Source organism: Octopus bimaculoides, chromosome 2, assembly GCF_046866305.1.
Source record: "Octopus bimaculoides isolate indiv1 chromosome 2, ASM4686630v1, whole genome shotgun sequence".
Classification (NCBI taxonomy): domain Eukaryota; kingdom Metazoa; phylum Mollusca; class Cephalopoda; order Octopoda; family Octopodidae; genus Octopus; species Octopus bimaculoides.
In genome coordinates, this window is record NC_142929.1 from 36,485,792 (window position 1) to 36,504,290 (window position 18,499).

At 32.7% G+C, this 18,499-nt stretch overlaps 1 protein-coding gene across 2 annotated transcripts in view; it reads left to right on the forward strand.

Annotated features, from left to right (window-relative positions):
- LOC106884356 (ubiquitin-associated domain-containing protein 1) overlaps positions 1-18,499 on the forward strand; it is a 24,441-nt gene continuing 5,942 nt past the window's right edge. For both annotated transcript variants that reach the window (XM_014935699.3, XM_014935700.3), the window contains exons 1-10: positions 1-348; positions 3,448-3,506; positions 6,185-6,295; positions 7,761-7,863; positions 8,582-8,696; positions 9,443-9,560; positions 10,142-10,243; positions 11,049-11,135; positions 13,491-13,629; positions 15,630-15,801. In XM_014935699.3, coding sequence (XP_014791185.1) covers positions 93-348; positions 3,448-3,506; positions 6,185-6,295; positions 7,761-7,863; positions 8,582-8,696; positions 9,443-9,560; positions 10,142-10,243; positions 11,049-11,135; positions 13,491-13,629; positions 15,630-15,799 — 1,260 coding nt within the window. In that variant the 5' untranslated portion in view covers positions 1-92 and the 3' untranslated portion in view covers positions 15,800-15,801. The remainder of the gene's footprint in view (positions 349-3,447; positions 3,507-6,184; positions 6,296-7,760; positions 7,864-8,581; positions 8,697-9,442; positions 9,561-10,141; positions 10,244-11,048; positions 11,136-13,490; positions 13,630-15,629; positions 15,802-18,499) is intronic.

Sequence of the window (18,499 nt, forward strand, 5' to 3'; positions counted from 1 at the left end):
GGGCGTTGTTTCGTAACAAGGGAAATAATTCAGCTACACGACATGTCTCTCGAAGCGTCGTTAAGACTTGACGATTGACGGACAAAATCTCAATGTTTGTCTCGGATACGTTAGTCTTTTCACCTTCAACAATGAAGGTTCGAATTACTAATATGGAAGGTGTCGATATTATCGATGAATTTCGACCAGATTTAACGGTAGATATGGTAAAGATCCGTTCTTTAAGCCAACTTTTTAGTCCAATGGAAAGCATGAAAGTCTCTCTCTATCACAAAGTTTTACTCGTCCGAACTGGTAAGGTTCTAAATGAGGAATCCACATTGCAACAAGAAGGTCTTCGAGATAACGGTGAGAAGTTATTTTGTTATTTTACTATGACACACACTCCACCTCAACATGGATCCAGCTTAATTTTCACAATTATTTCAAACTGAGTTCATTTAAACGTCATTCTTAGCAAATTAACACATGTCTGTCCGCGAAACTTTTGTTTAGCCGAACGATTTGCCGTTGCTATTGTGTATGTAACTTGTAAATATTGGAATTTTTGAAATGATTTTCTTTTCTGGTTATTCAAAGCAAGCTCTTCAAGTTACGGTAGAATACCGATTAACAGTTTCAATTGGTTAATGTTCATTGAATATTTATAGGAAGGAATGTGTAGAGTTGTTTCGGTAAGGCATTATTATGAAAGAAAAGTTTGGGCATACTGTTTTGTTCCAGAAATGTTGTAAGATAAAATAAGTTGGTGATAGGTGAATTAATGAGTTGTGTGGTTTAGCATTTGGCACTGAAATGCTAACATTAAGCTCCGGTATTGCTCACCATAATAGTATTAATAGTAAAATTTCTTGATGCTGTTCAGTGATAAATTAAGGACTAGATTTTTCACTAAAGAAGAGTTTGCAAGTGAAGCAAGTTTTATCGAGAGGGTGTAACAGGAAAAAGGCTACAGCACTTCAATCCAGGTTGATTAACTATATAATAAATTGTGAAATTGAGTTTGTTAAATGCCGCAAGCGAGTATTGAACCGACAATATTGTTTTGCATCGTTGCTGTCAAATGTAAACATACTAACCAATGTTATCTATCTATATATATATAGCTGAAACTGTTTCGCTTCTGTCGTCGCTAAAACTTTCAGAAAGGCATAAATATCGCAATTTATGCATATATAGACCTGCACACGCACACACTGGCTCAATCAAAATTTCGAAGATTTAATTCATTAGTCACACAGTTTAGGTATTTTGATATAAATGTGACTCGAGAATAAAACAGATTGTGGATCTGTCATACTGATAGCAATTTCGAGAACAAAATAAATAAACTAATTATAAACCGATAAGCTAACATGATCATCAACGATTCAAAACCTATTTCTCAATCAGATATAAGTTACATCTATTTTTATATCTCATTCCTGTAGCATCTCCCCATAGGTACAATGTTATACATTTTTGACTACATCGTGCCAGGTTTAATGGGTATCTTCCACTACTAACTCTTAGATGTTCAGTCACCATCTCGATACACTTGCATTGAACCTTATTTCTAAGTGAACAACATTTCACATGTAATACACATCTCTCTGGTTATGGAAGTATTGCCTTGCATATACAGAACTAATTTTACAGGAGTTAATCTCCCTCTCTTCAGTTTTCTATTGTAGGATGAGTTGATTCTTGCAAATTTAAACATTTTTGCATTGTTTACAGTTGGATATTCTTACAACCAGTAACCACTTATGCATAAAAATAAGTGTTGTTCATATAATTAAAAAAGATTGTTGTTATTTTCCCTGGAAATATAGATCTAGTATTGCTTTGAACAAATGAACTCTTGTCCATTAAGGAATGTAGACTGAAAGATGACTAACAGAAGACACAATAAATTGCTATGTGTCATTTTAAATATATATATTCAAGTACAATTTTTATCAACTTCATAAAGAGCTGGATAATGAAGAAGCTTATATGCTTGGTTGCTTCAACTTGTTAGAAATAGTAGTCAACTTGATTATACTATGGCATCTTAAATAAGGAAATCACACAGGAGATAATATAGTTCCACATACTCCTTATATTATTGGTAATAGGTTTGCTTGGATCGTAAGAAGGAAAAGCTAAGTAAAACTGTAAATTCCAGAAATGTATATCATTGACACTGTTCTTAGAAAGTTTGAAATATGTTGTGAATTTACAAAGCAAAAATAATTGAGAGAGTAATTAAAGGCATGTGTGAAGGTGAGGTGACTGTAGTATTGCAGATATGTGATGTGAGTAGACAACGCATGGTATGTGTCATGTGTTGATTCTATTGTTCAACCTTGATAATGCACACTTATGTTCACCAGTGGCCCTCCCATCTTTTAACAAAGTGTATTGACTGGACTCTTTCATTTTTTTTTCAACTCACAGATGAGGTTTGATAGAGTTTTGGCTGCTAATTCCAAAGGACTAAGGAAGATATAGGAAGTAATATAGAAGTAATGAGGCTGGATCTCAGGTTATTTGGTTGAAAATATGAGACTAAAGGAAAGTAGTGATATATTGCAGTGCAGATATTTTAAAAAGCATAGTTTAAAATGATGGTGGTGAATATTCCTTTACTTGTTTCAGTCATTTGACTGCAACTATGCTGGGGCACCACCTTGAAGAATTTTAGTCAAATGAATCAACTTCAGTACATATTTTTTAAAGGCTGGTACTTATTCTATCAGTCTCTTTTGTCAAACTGCAAAGTTATGGGGACATATACCAACACCAGTTGTCAAGTGGTGGTGGGGACAAACACACACACATATGTATTACAGGCTTCTTTCAGCTTCTGTCTGCCAAATCCATTCACAAGGCACTTGCTCAAGGTATTATGTAGTGGGACTGAACCCAGAACTGTGTGGTTGGGAAGCAAACTTCTTCCCACACAGCCAAGCTTGTACCTAGGAATTAGTATCGAAACCAGTTTCTGAATTTCTCTTACTTTAGTACATATATAACCACTAGCGTAGCTAGAGTGGGTGCCGCCTGGGGGGGGGGGCCCTTCTGTTTGCCGCTCCGAGACCCCACAAAAAACAGCAGACCCAAAAGTGCCGCCCCTTTAAGAGTGATGCTCAGGGTGAACCGCCCCTAGCTACAGTAGTGTGTATAACCAAAGAAAGTAAACTAGAAAAAGAAAAAAAATCTTTGGAATTTCCTCAAAAGTGAAAAGAAATATGCTCAACTACTGATGAGCGTATAAAATTGGAAAGCTGATAAAAATTTTGCTGTCTGTGGGTATGGCCTTAGAATTTTCTTCAAAACTTTGTTACATGGAATCTGACTTCACGAACCCTGTAGTAAACTGGATGGAGAAATAGAAATATTAAAAAAAACAATTCTTTGTGAGTTGTGCATAAAGGATGTTTAAGATTAATTCTATATCTTTGTTTTATTGTTTTCTGGCAGATGAAATAATTATTCTGAAACGTCGGTTGCCACCTTTTGTTTATGATGGAGCTGACAAGGTGAGTGATACTTTTGTATATTTTTAAAATATAATTTCCTAGCCTGTAATTTGTAAATTCCTTTTCTAAACCATTGCAACCTGCTCAAATATGTCTGGAATATCTTATATTTTATTTTATTGTCTGTGTTATCTATAGAACTTAGCCAGCATTCATACAATTTGTGTGTGTGTGTGTGTGTGTTGGGAAAAACTTCAGTTTAGGACTATGAAAGAGTTACATTAATACTATGTTTACAGTCTTTGACTTGTATTTCTTCTTTCTGGAATGTCAGTATGCTTAAAGTAGAAGTTGGTTGATTTTGGCAAATCTTTGAAAGTTTCATATTTGTCCAGAGCAGTCAATGAGAATTACATTGATTTCTGACATTGACACAAGACTACAAACTTTTAAGGTGGATATAGTCAATTATACTACAGGTGTAGGTGAATGTAATGCAAGATGACTTTGCTGTAACACAAAATCACAAGTTAAGCATGGGTAGCTCCATTTATTTTTAGTTAGGCCATGAGATGCTTCATGGTTGTTTAGCTCCAGGTCATCCTTGAGAGAGGAGACTTATGATCAAAGATGTTCCAACTATGATTATCTTACTTCTTTTTCAGACATAGTGTTTAGGACTTTATTAAGATGGTAAGGTGTGATTTGAGGGAGATTTAGCTGCTATTCCTAAAAAATAGAACTGTTACATATCATAAATTAATTTTACAATATTTTTTTCTATTTAAGCATGCATTTCTTTTTGTGCTGTCATTAGATTTGTACAACCTTATATAGATGTCATTTTTAAGTTCTACAGATGTCTGTGTTATTTTAGCCAATAAGTGTCTGCAAGTCATTTTCGACTATTTAAATAGAAGTAAAATTGCTCCTCTCTAACTCTCTCATTGATGTCACTGGTAGCCAAAGGTAAACTATCTTATTTTCCTCTTGCTCTAGCCCCTCCCTAGACATTTATCTATGGATTAGCCTCAGTAGTATAGAAACTTCAATTTTGCAGTACTTTAAACCAAACATAAAATCATTTGCTGACTGTTATTTTTTACTAGTTTAAAAACTCATCTACACGTCTATTTACCATTGTTCTTTATCTGTTGGAAACTTTTTACTTTACAAACATGAATGAAATACTTCCTATGACACATTATTTGACTTTGCAAAACACACATACATTCTCACAAATACATTTATGAAACTTTACCTAAATAGATTTTGCAATTCAAGATCTGTTATATTCTTGTTTCAGTTACTCATATACCATTTACTATGTAATTATTATTGCAATATTTATCAAACAAGATCAGAAGAGATCTATTTTCTGCTAGAATTAAAAAAAAAATTATAATCCTTTACTGATGCTATGGATAATTATTTTAATTTCTTACAAATCTAGTTCCAACCAACTAATAAAATTGTAGATTTTATTTTTTTCATCATTATTTTACTAGCTGACAAAACGCTTAGTAGCATTTTGTCTGTCTACACATTCTGAGTTCAAAACCTGCCAAGGTTAATTTTGTCTTTCATCCTTTTGGCATTGATAACTACCAGTCAAGCATTGGGGTTGATGTAATAGACTATCCCCCTCCACCAAAATTTCAGGCCTTGTGCCTATAGAAGAAAAGATTATTCTATTAGGTTTTTTTCATGTAAGTATAGGATAGATAAGTTCACTGTATTGTACTTGCACCTCAATCCTGCAGTTTATTTTATTTCATAGTTTTGGTTTTATTTTTTTTACTACCTACATCTGTTTGTTCTCCCCATACCATTTATACTCTATATTCAGCAACCACTCCTAGTTATGTCTTGTGACTCATCTATGCTTCAATTATCACTGAAGGCAAATGTGTATAATGTCAAATGCAGATTTCTTTATGTATTCTAACATATTGTCTTCTAATTAAAAGTGCATCAAATCTCACATGCTCTCAGTTTAGGGCTAACACTACTGTACATTTTTCCTACTTAGGAATATCTGATATGTCACTTTTTATCTTGCTTTTAGATATGCTCCCTGATATCTCATTTATTCTTTTATTTGTTTCAGTCATTTGACTGTGGCCATGCTGGGGCACCATCTGGAAGAAATTTAGTCGATCAAATCAACCCCAGGACTTATTTTTTTTTAAAGCCTGGTACTTATTCTATTGGTCACTTTTGCCAAACTGCTAAGTGACAGGGATGTAAACACACCAACACTGGTTGGAGGATAAATGCAGACACAGTTGTGCACACACACACACACATACATGATTAGCTCTTTTCACTTTCCGTCAACCAAATCCATTCACAAGGCTTTGGTTGGTCTGAGGCTATAGTAAAAGACACTTGCCCAAGGTATCATGCATTGGAACTGGACTGGACTGGAACCATTTGGCTGGGGAGCAAGCTTCTTACCACACAGCCATGCCTGCATCTTTATCCACTTTTTTTCTATACATGACTTTCATCCCTTGGGATCTATTCTGCTGCTTTGTTGCCTGCTGTTTTATTGATCCTCTGTTTCAGTTACAAAACTAATCATTTGAAGTCCTTTGGAAATGTCCTGCTACTATGAATCATATGTCATTACTTATGAAATATCTTAATTAGAATTATATATTCACATATTTTGGTGAGCCACTAACATGTAATAATTGGTAATATTTCAACCACTTTCTCTGTTGTTTTCACAGAAAGAAGAATCACGTAAAGGCCCCAATTCTGAAAGTGTTAATAAAGCTACTGCAGGATTGACTCCTTGTAATATGGAACCGACTACTGATAAACCTCCCAATGGAGGGGATGTAAGATTTTTTGCTTTCATTGCTGGAAATAAATTTAAAAAATAATGCTTTTTCTTTTTCTTATATACTGTTTGTTATGTCAAAACATTAATGAGGTAATAAAGCCATGTTTTAAGAAAGTTTCTTTGCAGAGGTGTTTTACATAGACTGCACCTATAATGTTATAGTCTTATTGTTAAGTTAATGTTATCAATGCAGGAAGCATTAAAAACCTGGATACTGGTGCCACATAAACAGCAGCTGTGCCGGTGCTGTGTAAAAGCATCCAGTGCACTCTTGTTAAGTGGTTGGAATTAGGAAAGTCATCCAGCTGTAGAAACCATGCCAAAACAGACATGGAGTCTGGGCAGTTCTTCAGCTGGCCAGCTCCTGTCAAACTGTTTGATCCATGCCAGCATGGAAAACAAGCGTTAAATGATGATGATGATGGCATATTATGACCTTGTATCATCCTGTACATTTTGTACGTTTATATATGCATCCTGTACATTTACATGGTATTTCTTTCATTACTACTTTGGCTAGTTCAATGAAGTCTGTGCTCTTCTGATGAGGTAATAAGACCAGAACACGTTCAGAACTGTCATTTATTTGTCCATTTTTACAATAATTTTTACAATCATTAGCATGGGTTACATAAATACTTATTGTTGAAGCTTTATTTAACAGCTGGATGGCCTTCTTGCCACTAACCCTCTCTTGTTTTTCAAACGAGATTGTTTTTCATTCTGTATGTCTTCAAAAGCACAAAGGATTTGCTGGCAGGGAAATGTCAACGGAAAACATTGACCATGGCTCATGATCACAGAATGTAAACATCGATACACACACACACATGCGTGCACTCGCGTGCGGCTTTGTAGGCAATAATAGAAGACATTTGGCCAAGGTGTCATGCAGTAGGACTGAAAACCATGTGGTTGCAAAGTGAATTTCTTAACTACACAGTCATGCTTACATGTATTATGTATTTGCTATAAAAACAAAAACAAACATTGTTAGTCAGTGATTAATTTTGATTTTTCCTTGTCATAAAATTATTTCTTGTTAGCTTTTAATTTTCTATTACGTTTTGTATTGACGACATCTCTTCAATTACTTAATATGTATATTTTATTGACATAACTTAATTGTTTATTAACTTATATCTAGAATCTTAATATGTTCACCTATACCAGTGATTCACATAACCCTTGGGGTTCCATGTAAGAATTTGTTGATAAAATTTATGTGAAATAAATTGGTTATACTTCTACAATACAATATTTCAACCATTTTTTAAATACAATCCCTAATAATATTTCATTATAAACATATAATAGGATTTTTTAAACATCGAGTGGCTGTTGGGGTCCCCCCCCCCCCCAAGTAAAATAGGAATCAATGGATCTATAAGAAAAAAATGGTTGAGAACTACTTATCTATGACAACTTCTAATTAGTATTTTCTTTATTTAAAATTTCAGTTTCAATCAGAATTTAGGAAGATATTAATTACTTTGATTGAAGCATCTCAGAAAATTCTGTGCCTAAAGCCAGACGCATCAAAAATTTTTAGACATGCTGAAGGTAAGTAATTTTTAGTTCTTTTTATACAGATCTTGAAAGTTACACAGTATATATGAGGCTAAACTATTGATATATTAATGATTATATAACCATAAATTTGAGCTTTGCTGTAGTCATTGTGTTATATCTTTTTGGCAAGACATTATTGACATTTTCAGTTTGTGGCTAAGGGTTTTATATTACTAAGAATTTCAACTGTAAAAGCAAAAGCTGCAGCAATAATATGCTAAGTCATTGTCATAATCATCATTTATTATTTTAACATCTATTTTCCCATTATGATATGTGTTGAACAGATTGACAAGTTGAGATATTACTTCACCTCATGATCCTATCATTTTGAGCCCCACCTCATTATGTATTTTCATTCTTTGATCTTCCCCTATCAACATACAACCCACCCCCCAGTAAATGTCTTTCAATCTTGTTGCATGTCTGTTCTAATGCTGATGCCTATGAAACCTCACCATTTTTTCAGTATAGCAGTCCTCTGCATTACATGCAAGTAAAGTTGTATATCCAATGGCTCATACTTTCATCTACTTATAAGAAAAAATGAATGTGATGAAAGTTTTTTTGTTAGTATTTTTAATTAGTTATGAAATTCAACTTTAAGCCAGTATAAACCTAGAAATGAACTTAAAGTGACATTTGAAACTATTTCTATTACCTTTTAACTGATTGAAACTGTAAAGATGTTTATTACTTTTCCTTTTAGAAATCAGTAACCAATATCTACCTTGTGCCTCAAAAATGGATGAAACCACTGTAAAGAAGCTAACTGACATGGGATTCCCAGAAGACAGAGCACGTAAGGCTCTAGCCCTTAACAAGTAAGACTTTTTGTACAATTCATTTCTGAAATGCTTAAGTTGGTTTTTAGTATTTTTATATATTGCTACTCTATTTTGTGTGGAAATTTGTATCACTTTGTTTGAATGAATGTTTGTTCTGGTTTAAAGAATGCTTGTTTGCCCAATCCTTTCATTCAGTGTGACTGTATTATTTAGTTGATATGTTAATTCTCCTTTCTACAACATTCAAAATCTTTTATGAAGTTGTGTCCTTAACTAAGAAGTGAAGTCCTACATTCCCAGTGTATTGGCTATATCTTATTTGATCATTATTGATATTTTTTGCCTGTAGACTTTGCTTCAGCCATTAGTGTTTTAAAAAACAGCTTATGATAATGTTTCATATGCAGTAATAATGTTTAGAACAATCATTGAAGCTATTTTATATTATTTGTATTCACTTGTGAATATTGAGCTACATTACATGCTTAATTTTAAGTGATGCAAATAAAGAGATTATAAAAATGTAATATTTAAAATGCAAACATATACTTACCATTCAGTCCTGGATAAATCAACAATAAATTTAGTATTTTAATTTCTTCATGTTAAAATTATAACTTTTGTTTCCAAAATCTTTGTAGAATTCTGTGTATTATTCCTATGTATTTTTTCAAAATATTCAAATTCTGAAATTTTTTTTCCTTATTTGATAATTTTAGAATGCTGTCCTCTAATTTTTGAGTTAGCTCTACTTCTAAACATTTCTTGCATGTTCTTTATAGGATGAACTTCCTTCTAGCTATGGAGTGGCTTCTTACACATAACTCTAATTCTGATACGGATACTCCTCTAAGTAATGAAGAAGACGAAGAAAATGAAGAAACTGAAAAACAGCAATTAGTAAGAACCAGATGTACATAGTATTGTAATTAATGTATTACATTGCCAAGCTGCATTTAGTTGGGGATTTCCACTTCCTAAAACATATTAGCTCTTTAGACTCAGGTATAGAACACAACAGTATGTTTTAGTTATTTGAAATGTATACATTGTTAAATAACAATCTATTGTCATTGTTGCCTGTTAGAAATATTTAAAGATGTATGGATGAGATGGTTTATTTGTTGAAACATTTGATTTATTTTGCCATGTGCCCTTCCTGTTGCTAGCCACTCAGCCATGAATTAGTGTGGCATCTATTTTTTGCCACCCAGACAAAACTCTAACAAGCAGTACTATGTCTCTTGTTAAGGGGCACAAAATCTATGGCTGTAACATGATTTCACTTGATAACCATGAGGTTATTAGCTAAGCATTCCTTTTACAGCCATTTCACAACATTGTTCTCATCATCACCATTAGCAAGAAAGTCTCACTGTTTACAATTTAAAATTTGATATCTTAAAATTTTTTTTTCTTCAACAATAATATTGAATAAATGAATGTTAGTAGAAAATTGCATTCTTTGTTTTCTTACATAGGAAGGGGCCACTGCTGCTACCCCCAACCAATCAGCAAAAGCAAATAGTCTAATAAATTCTTTGAAACGGTTCAAAAAGAGAGAATTCCGTCCAAATCCGAGGGTGAGTTACCAATATGTTTCATTATCTAGGGTAGTTGTCTTAATGTTCTTAATAAAGCATAACGCTTTAGGCAAATAGAGTTAGCTAAATCACTCATATCACCCAAGTGAGAGAGTCATGGTGCAATGTTGAAGCTAAATACATAGGATTTTTGTCCTGAAGCTAGTATTTAAATACTTCATTTATTAAAATATTCATTCATTAAATTTTGAGCTTTGCTTTCACTAAATGTTCTATTGTCATTATTGAAATTAAAATATCATACTTCAAATAATTTTAGAAAGCAGTTTGATTAAAAATACATGTCAGTTTTTCTAGAGTTCTAAAATAGGAGTTTTAGTATCCCAAAGTTTGAATTATTAAAAGCAGGTTTCAAAGCTATATTGTTTTCAGTTATCATTTCTGAACTAGTTATATGATAATCCTTCTGACAGAACTTATACTCTTTTATCTAATGAAGCTAATTTTAAAAGATGTTTAGGATACTCTTTTCTTTGTTGCATAGTAAATAAGTTAGTGATACTGGCATTGACTGAATGTACATTTCTTATTGATGGAGAAAAAGGTTGAGATTACTTTTATTTTAAAATTGCTTTTTTTTTTCATTTTTCATTAATTAATTCACACATTCATTTGTATGTTAGCTCAGTTTCACATGCTAAACTTCCTATTTTAACACCCACTTTGTCATTTTCTCTCTCTTCTTACATCCTTTACTACAAAGTAAGATGGGCTTGGAAGATCACTCATTCATTCACCCACTAAATATAGTTAAGAATGAAGGTTTTATATTCTATTTTGACAGGCTCTGCTCACATTAATGGAAATGGGTTTTGAAGAATCTGAGGCTATCAGTGCTCTCCGTGTGGCTGGTAATAATCAAGATACAGCTGTAAGTTTATATTTGATTTTAAAATATGTAATGTTTATGGATAATATAAAAACAAGAGTGAGCTGAAGATAACTTAGAGCAAAGTTATTGTAATGAGCAGACTTTTGTTATAGATTACATATGTACCATTCACAAAACTCCACTCTCTGGTTTGGTTCATCTTTGAGATTATGGTCTATTCCTGGAATGTAACTTTTCCAATGAGAGTGCTTTAAATGTAATGGGTGCTTGATTTTGAAATTTGTATCTGACAGCTTACTTGCTGCACAGATTTTCTTGAACTCTGACGAAATACGTTTCCAGTACCCTTTTTTGCTTTCTGGGACTTTTCTTGCAGTCATCCAGAACATTTCTTGTGATGGTAAGTCACATAGGAGGATCAGTTTGAAACTCATTTCTAAATTGTTTTTGCACTTCAGCTGCATTTTCAAACTTCCAGTAGCACTTTAGGACAAATTTCCTTTGTTCAAAGGTTTAGTCCAGGTCTCTTCATTATTTCTATATCAAAGAAAAGAAAATTGAGTTTTTAGCTTTTAAAGTGTGTATACATTTTTTGGGACACACACATATAAACACACACGTGTGTGTGTGTAATTAGATACATCAAATATATTAAATATATTAGTTTGGGTATGAAATACAAAATATGTGTGGTAAGTAGCTTGCTTACCAACCACATGGTTCTGGGTTCAGTCCCACTGCTTGGCACCTTGGGCAAGTGTCTTCTACTATAACCTCGGGCCGACCAAAGCCTTGTGAGTGGATTTGGTAGACGGAAACTGAAAGAAGCCTGTCGTATATATGTATATATATGTATGTGTGTGTATATGTTTGTCCCCCCCAACTTTACTTGACAACCGATGCTGGTGTGTTTACGTCCCCGTAACTTAGCGGTTCGGCAAAAGAGACCGATAGAATAAGTACTAGGCTTACAAAGAATAAGTCCTGGGGTCGATTTGCTCGACTAAAGGCGGTGCTCCAGCATGGCTGCAGTCAAATGACTGAAACAAGTAAAAGAGTAAAAGAGTATGTATACATGTAAAACGAGAAAGGTGGAATCTTTCAGATGATGAATTTTTAAGTATAAATAATATAAATATTTATATTAATAAGTCCAACTGACACAGAGTACAAATGACAGGTGGAATAATTAAATATGGAGAGTTAGCTGTATTATTGGATTTTTGGTCATAGTAGAGAGCTTTTCACCTCATTTGAGTGATGAAGTCGTTTGTTTTCTGTAGTAAGAGATCAATGTAGAGATCCCTCAGTGGGATTGGAATATTCTTTATAGATGTACCCAAGAGTTGCTTATCAATGAGTGTTATCTATATGTAGTGCTCAGCCAACTAATAGGTGTATAGTTCACAGATGAGAACTAGAGATTCTTTGTGTAGAAGACACTTAGTAGCTCAAAAGATTCAAACTTAGACTCTGATGTCTTTACAAGGGATCATTCCACAAGGTAAAGAAAGGCTATAAGAGGGACCAAGTTGAGTGGGTATGTAGGCAATTATACAGATAAACAAATTAGATGCATCGAATATTTATTTACTACATTATATATATATATATATATATATATATATATATATATATATATATATATATATATATATATATATATGGTTCAAAATGATACAAAAGACTGAGATAGGTAAGGGAACAACAAACAGGGTGTATTAGTTTGATGCTTAGGAAAAATGGAAAAAAGTCTTTGACATTTTGAGCATACATTCTTCTGCAGAAAGGAATGAGGAGAGGTAAAAAGGTGTCTGGATTAATGGTTGCACATGTTGAATTGACCTTATATACATTCCTACATTCAATGTCTTGGGTACTCTTGTTTGAAAAACTACTTACTAATAAATATATAAACAAATGGATATGTAAAGATTATATGTCAGATTCCATGCAAATATTAACCAGTTTGAAAATTTTCATATGTTGTTGGGGTAGATATTTACATGGATTGATGTCTTTGCAAATTTATCTAATTAGATAAAGTAAATGACAATAGAATAGTGTTTTTCTTTCAGAAATAACTATATTATAGTAGTCCTCTACCTTAAGTAATCAATCTTACTAATTACTAAATTATCTAAATTTTCGAACTCATCTAATATATATCAGCATAAAAAAACTACCAAACTTTAAATTATATTGTTTTATTACTGTTATTCAGCTGAAGGTGTTAACTCAAGTATATATATTGGTAAAGAGCTGAGTTAATGTTTAGTTGGTCTACTGTATGTAAGTTATAAAAATATGCCTGGGTGATACTGAGAGATGTTGTGATGACAGTCATGAAGGATTTAAAAATTAAAAAAACATTTTTTCCCTGTATTTCTTTAGTGTGAATGGTTGCTAGGTGATCGCAAGACTGTCCCAAGTGATGTTGATGAAGGACTTGATGTCAATGGTCCAATCTATAAAGCCATTATGTCAAATCCAATAATTCAAGTGGGACTGAATAATCCAAGATGTTTATTAGGTAAGTCTTTTGTTAATAAGTTATTTTATGTGCTTATTATCATATTTGATGGCAAATGAGGCACTTAAAAAAATGTCTGAAAAAGTAATCATCCCTGAGTCCTATATGTAAAGTTAAGCCTCCCACAAACTTTAAAACATTAAAAACATTTTTTATCCTGAATATGTGCTATTAAAACTGGGGTGCATCTAATATGCCAATGCATCTTTTATGCTATCGAATACAATTACTACAACTTATTTTTTTCTTATTTCATGATACCATATTCAGAATGCCTAAGTCTGTGTGGCTGCTCAACTACCTTGAATTAGCATCCACATCTCCTTTAGATTATATCTACCCTGTTAATAAGAAGACATTTTGGATAATGTTGTCTTAAATAAGACTGTGTCTAAAACTATCCCTGGATGATCATGGCTGGAATATATATATTCATTAGAGGTCTATTTATGAACAACAATTATGTTTTTGTGACCCACAAAAAAAAGTAATCAAGTTAATTTTGTACTATCTGCACAACTATATCTTTCTTCACTGAATATATACTGGTCCTAAAAATGGATTTTTCAAATACCTTTTGGTTTTATGCTGCATAAAATTATAGTTTTAATCCAACATATTTATTTATCCATTATTATTTATTTACAATGTTTGTTTATTTTTTTCATTAATTTTCAAATGTTACAGTCATGTTTATTTGTCAATAAAGTTTACAAAATTGAGTAAGTTTGTGTTGATTAAAGAAGAGAAGTGAACAACATGAGAATGTTCAATGGTCAAGACAAAAACATGTGAGCACATACTCTCCAGAACAAAGATAGAGTTTTAAATGGCAACATGGCTTCTAGAAACAAAAAGTAAATGGTGAGGAGAGGTGGGTAGAGAGAGAGAAAATTTGTTGATGCTAGTGTAAGAAACATTTTCTTTGTTTGCCTGTATGAGAAATGATCCCTGATATAAGGGAATATTACGTAATGAGAGGTGGTTCTGTAGAGCAGCTTGATAAATAGAAATGCAGGCCACAGGTTTGGCAATTCCTTGACTGTTGTTGTAGATACTAAGAGGATGTTCAAGAATGTCCTTTATATACAGCAAATGAAGTTGGTGTAGGTGCAGTCAAAGTGGTTGGTAATGTATAACTTACTATTCTGTATCTTTGTTTTTTTCACTTTTAGCCAACTAATTTGCATAAGTACAGGTGTAACTGTGTAACTGAAAAGCTTGCTTCTGAATCATATGGTTCTGGGTTCAGTTCCATTTCATGGTACTACAGCCATAGGACAACCAAGGCCTTGTGAGTGGATTTGGTTGATGGAAACTGAATGAAGCTCAAATGTATGTATGTATGTGTGAGCAAGAGTGTTAGTGTTGCCTTGTCTTGACATTATATGACAGAAGTAAATGAGCGTTACTGTCATACAAGCAATGTCAATTCATTTCCAGACATGGCTAGCCAAGGGGAAAATATAACTTTACTTGGAAACAGGTGAGGGTTGGTGACAGGAAGGGCATCTACCTCAACAAATTCTGACCAACTCAAGCAAACATGAAAAAGTGGCTGTTAAAAAGATAATGTGTTTTGTTGTGCTTGTATAGGTAAACATCTTTTTAATTCCTCCCATTTATTTTTGCTTTATTACTCTAACCTGTGACTTGGTCAGCTCCCCTTACTCTTTTCTTAAACTCTTCTTGCAGCCATCTCATTCCTTCAGCAAAAGCCTCTTCCTGAAATTTTAGAATTCAGCTCTTTTCATAACACATGAATTTATTTTATTTTTAAAACTGTATTCGCTGATTTTCGCCAACACAGCTCATCGCTAATTTCTTTTGATTTTAAGGAAATGGGTGGGGAGAATCTGTATTTTGCATGTATAGCATTTAGTTGAAAAGGGAAGTTGTTGCCTTTTTATGAGAAATGAAATATTGCTATTGTTTTTTCTATTCTTAATTTCAGATTTTATTAGATCTATTAATTATTGTTGTTATTTATTTTGTTACAGCATTCATTTTGATGCTAGAGAGTCCTTTGACAGCAAATCAATGGTTGAGTGATGCTGAAACAGGTCCTGTCTTGCTACAAGTTTCTCGAATTTATCATGCTGAAAAGAACTCCAACAAAGCTTTGGCATCTCAGAACAGTCTAGGTCTTGGAGGTAGCACCAGTAGATGATGGTAACTTACATTAGCAGCCATTATAGCTTCAATTTTCTCCAGTCCTCTCATGGAACAGTCTAGGTCTTCAAGTAGATAGTGACAACTTCTGGCTTAGCAACAATTATAGTTTGAATTCCCTTCTATTACTTTATTACAATCCTTCTTTTTTATTTTTTTACTTAGCTTCCTTCTCTGTAAGTCCACTTTGTTTTTCTTTCACATCATTACACAATTTTTTTTATTGCATTTCCACCATTTTGTGACTATTCTGTTTTCTAATGATTTATCAGTGAACTTTCTCAATAGCATTAAGTTACAGTGTACATATTTAATGCAAGGAGCATTCAAAAGCTAAATAGAAATAATTGTATCGAATAATTATGAAGAAAAAAAAACGATATTAGTTAATGACTAGTGTTATTTAGATGTTTTTTGCAAGTACAGGAAATAACTCCGGACATGCTCTTACGATCTCATCAGCAAAGTGTAGCCTTCACTGTACTTAACAAAATAGTGATGAAAGAATCACCATAATTTTTTTCTCAAATAGTCCCAATTGATTAACGAATTGTATGCAAAGCCCTGACATCACTTTTCTTCTTGAAGCTCTCCTATTTAATGTTATTTTGCTTCAGTTTTGTTAAGGAGAGTGTTTTGAAGTAAGTGTAATAGACACTGTCCTATGTCACATTTGTCTATAATTTTCAATTCAGACTTTGCGTCTGTATACTTTTATTATCCAAGACTTATGAAGTCCTGGAAACAATAAAGAAGGGCTTTCATCTTCAGTCCTTATAACTTGCTAGAAAAAATATTTTCATTTCCTTTTTTGAAATTCTTTAATGCATAGTTTCTCTTGAACTAAATTTCTACATAAGGATGCAGTGAAGCAACTTTATGCATTTTACAGCTAAATGGAAAGTTAACTGTTTGGTCTCAAATGAAAATAAGAAATAAAATATATATTCATATGACACTTAATGAAGAGAAGAAAATGGTTAAATATGATTTAAGGATTGGTGAACAAATGACTTTTGGGTGTGTTTTGATGAACAAGGTTTCCAATTGTTCAATCAATAGAACTACTTTGTGTATTATTGTGTAAGTGGCCGAATATACCTCAGTCACTTATACCCTGAGTGTGTTCTTCAGGTAGACTCTGCATAACATTGTGTGACAAAGCTGAGTCTTTGAAAGTCCATTTGACAGGTTCCCATGCAGTTTCTGTCAATCCAGTATCACTGTCAAGGCTTGGGTTGTCCCGAAATTATAGTAGTTGACATTTGCCTGCAGTTAAAGAATCCAGAACCTCAGGAGTGAGAGGCAAAATTATTAACTACTCAGCAATGTTTCTACATTAGTAATAGTTTGTTGTTATATACTGGAAATAGTTTAATAATCAATGAGTTGATTCTAGATATTTATTTGCTTATGTTGGCAAATCTACTTAGTGATTGTTTAGTTAAGCTGTTGATTTCCTTTTGAATAACTGTACAAATTTACAGAAAATTGTGTTCCTCTTCTAGTAGTATTTGTATTGTTCCCTAATATGGAATTTTTGAAAAAATTGAAGCAACCTTGCAGATCATCTTGGTAGCCAATTATATTTTAAAAATACTTTATTTTATTTTATTTTACTTTTGGTTTTCCTAACTAGTTAGTTACTTGGTTTTAATTGTTTGTGGAAAGTTGTCTGTTTTGTTATTTTTTATTGCTTTGGGCAAGATGGTTATAAAGTTAACATTGTAATTAATTAAAGCAGTAATTTTATTGGAAGGTGCTTAATGTTTGAAAGGGCAAAATGGAAATTAATTTATTGCCAAATAATAAGCTGTGAATTTTATGGAAATGAAAAAAAGTTTTATTGAAATACATCAATGTTGTAAATGACTGGAATAATAGCGTTGGTTAAAATGTGTTAGCATATTTAGTTTTGCTACTCTGTTCTGTGTTTATATCTTGCTTTTGGCTGAATTTAGCATTTGTCCCTTGAAGGCTGCTGAAATAAATATTGATAATATACTGGGGTTAATTCTTAATTATATTATCTCTCAAAAATTAGTCTTTGTGGCTGGTAAAAAGGAAAAAAGATTAAAACTACATATCTAATGGAAACTAATATCATCAAAAAAGTTAACTTTGAGGATCTTGTAAAAAATGAAAATTGTGAATTGCTCCTGTCTTGCTAGTTTGAGATTTTATTGTAAAAATATTCAAACAAGCTTCTTTATTAATTGCAAAGTCTTTCAATTAAGTTAAAGCAATCAGAAGTAACTAATGTGGAATATAACTCTGTATAAGAAAGAAACTAACATACTTATTATTATTCTCTTTGAATTTTGGAAAATCATTAAAAGCCTATAAACTTTTATGCACATTTTTGAGTCTTGCTACAATACCCACTGATATATATATGTGTGTGTGTATGCATGCACACACACAAAGCAGATTCAAAAAATTGAAAAACGCCAGCAGTATATTTTATTTGGTTAAGAAATTATAAATTTCTTATGGCTTTAGACTGGAGGGGCCATGCCAATGGTTTTTGCAGGCTTTCTGGGATAGGGAAATCAATATAGTTTACATTCATCTTGAACTGTTGTAAGTTGACATCTGCAGGAGAAATATGGGTGGGGAAGGAATTTTGAAAGATAAATATTCTTGGGAGGAAAGATTGGGCTAAGGGGTTAAGACATAGTAAAGGTGATATAAATGG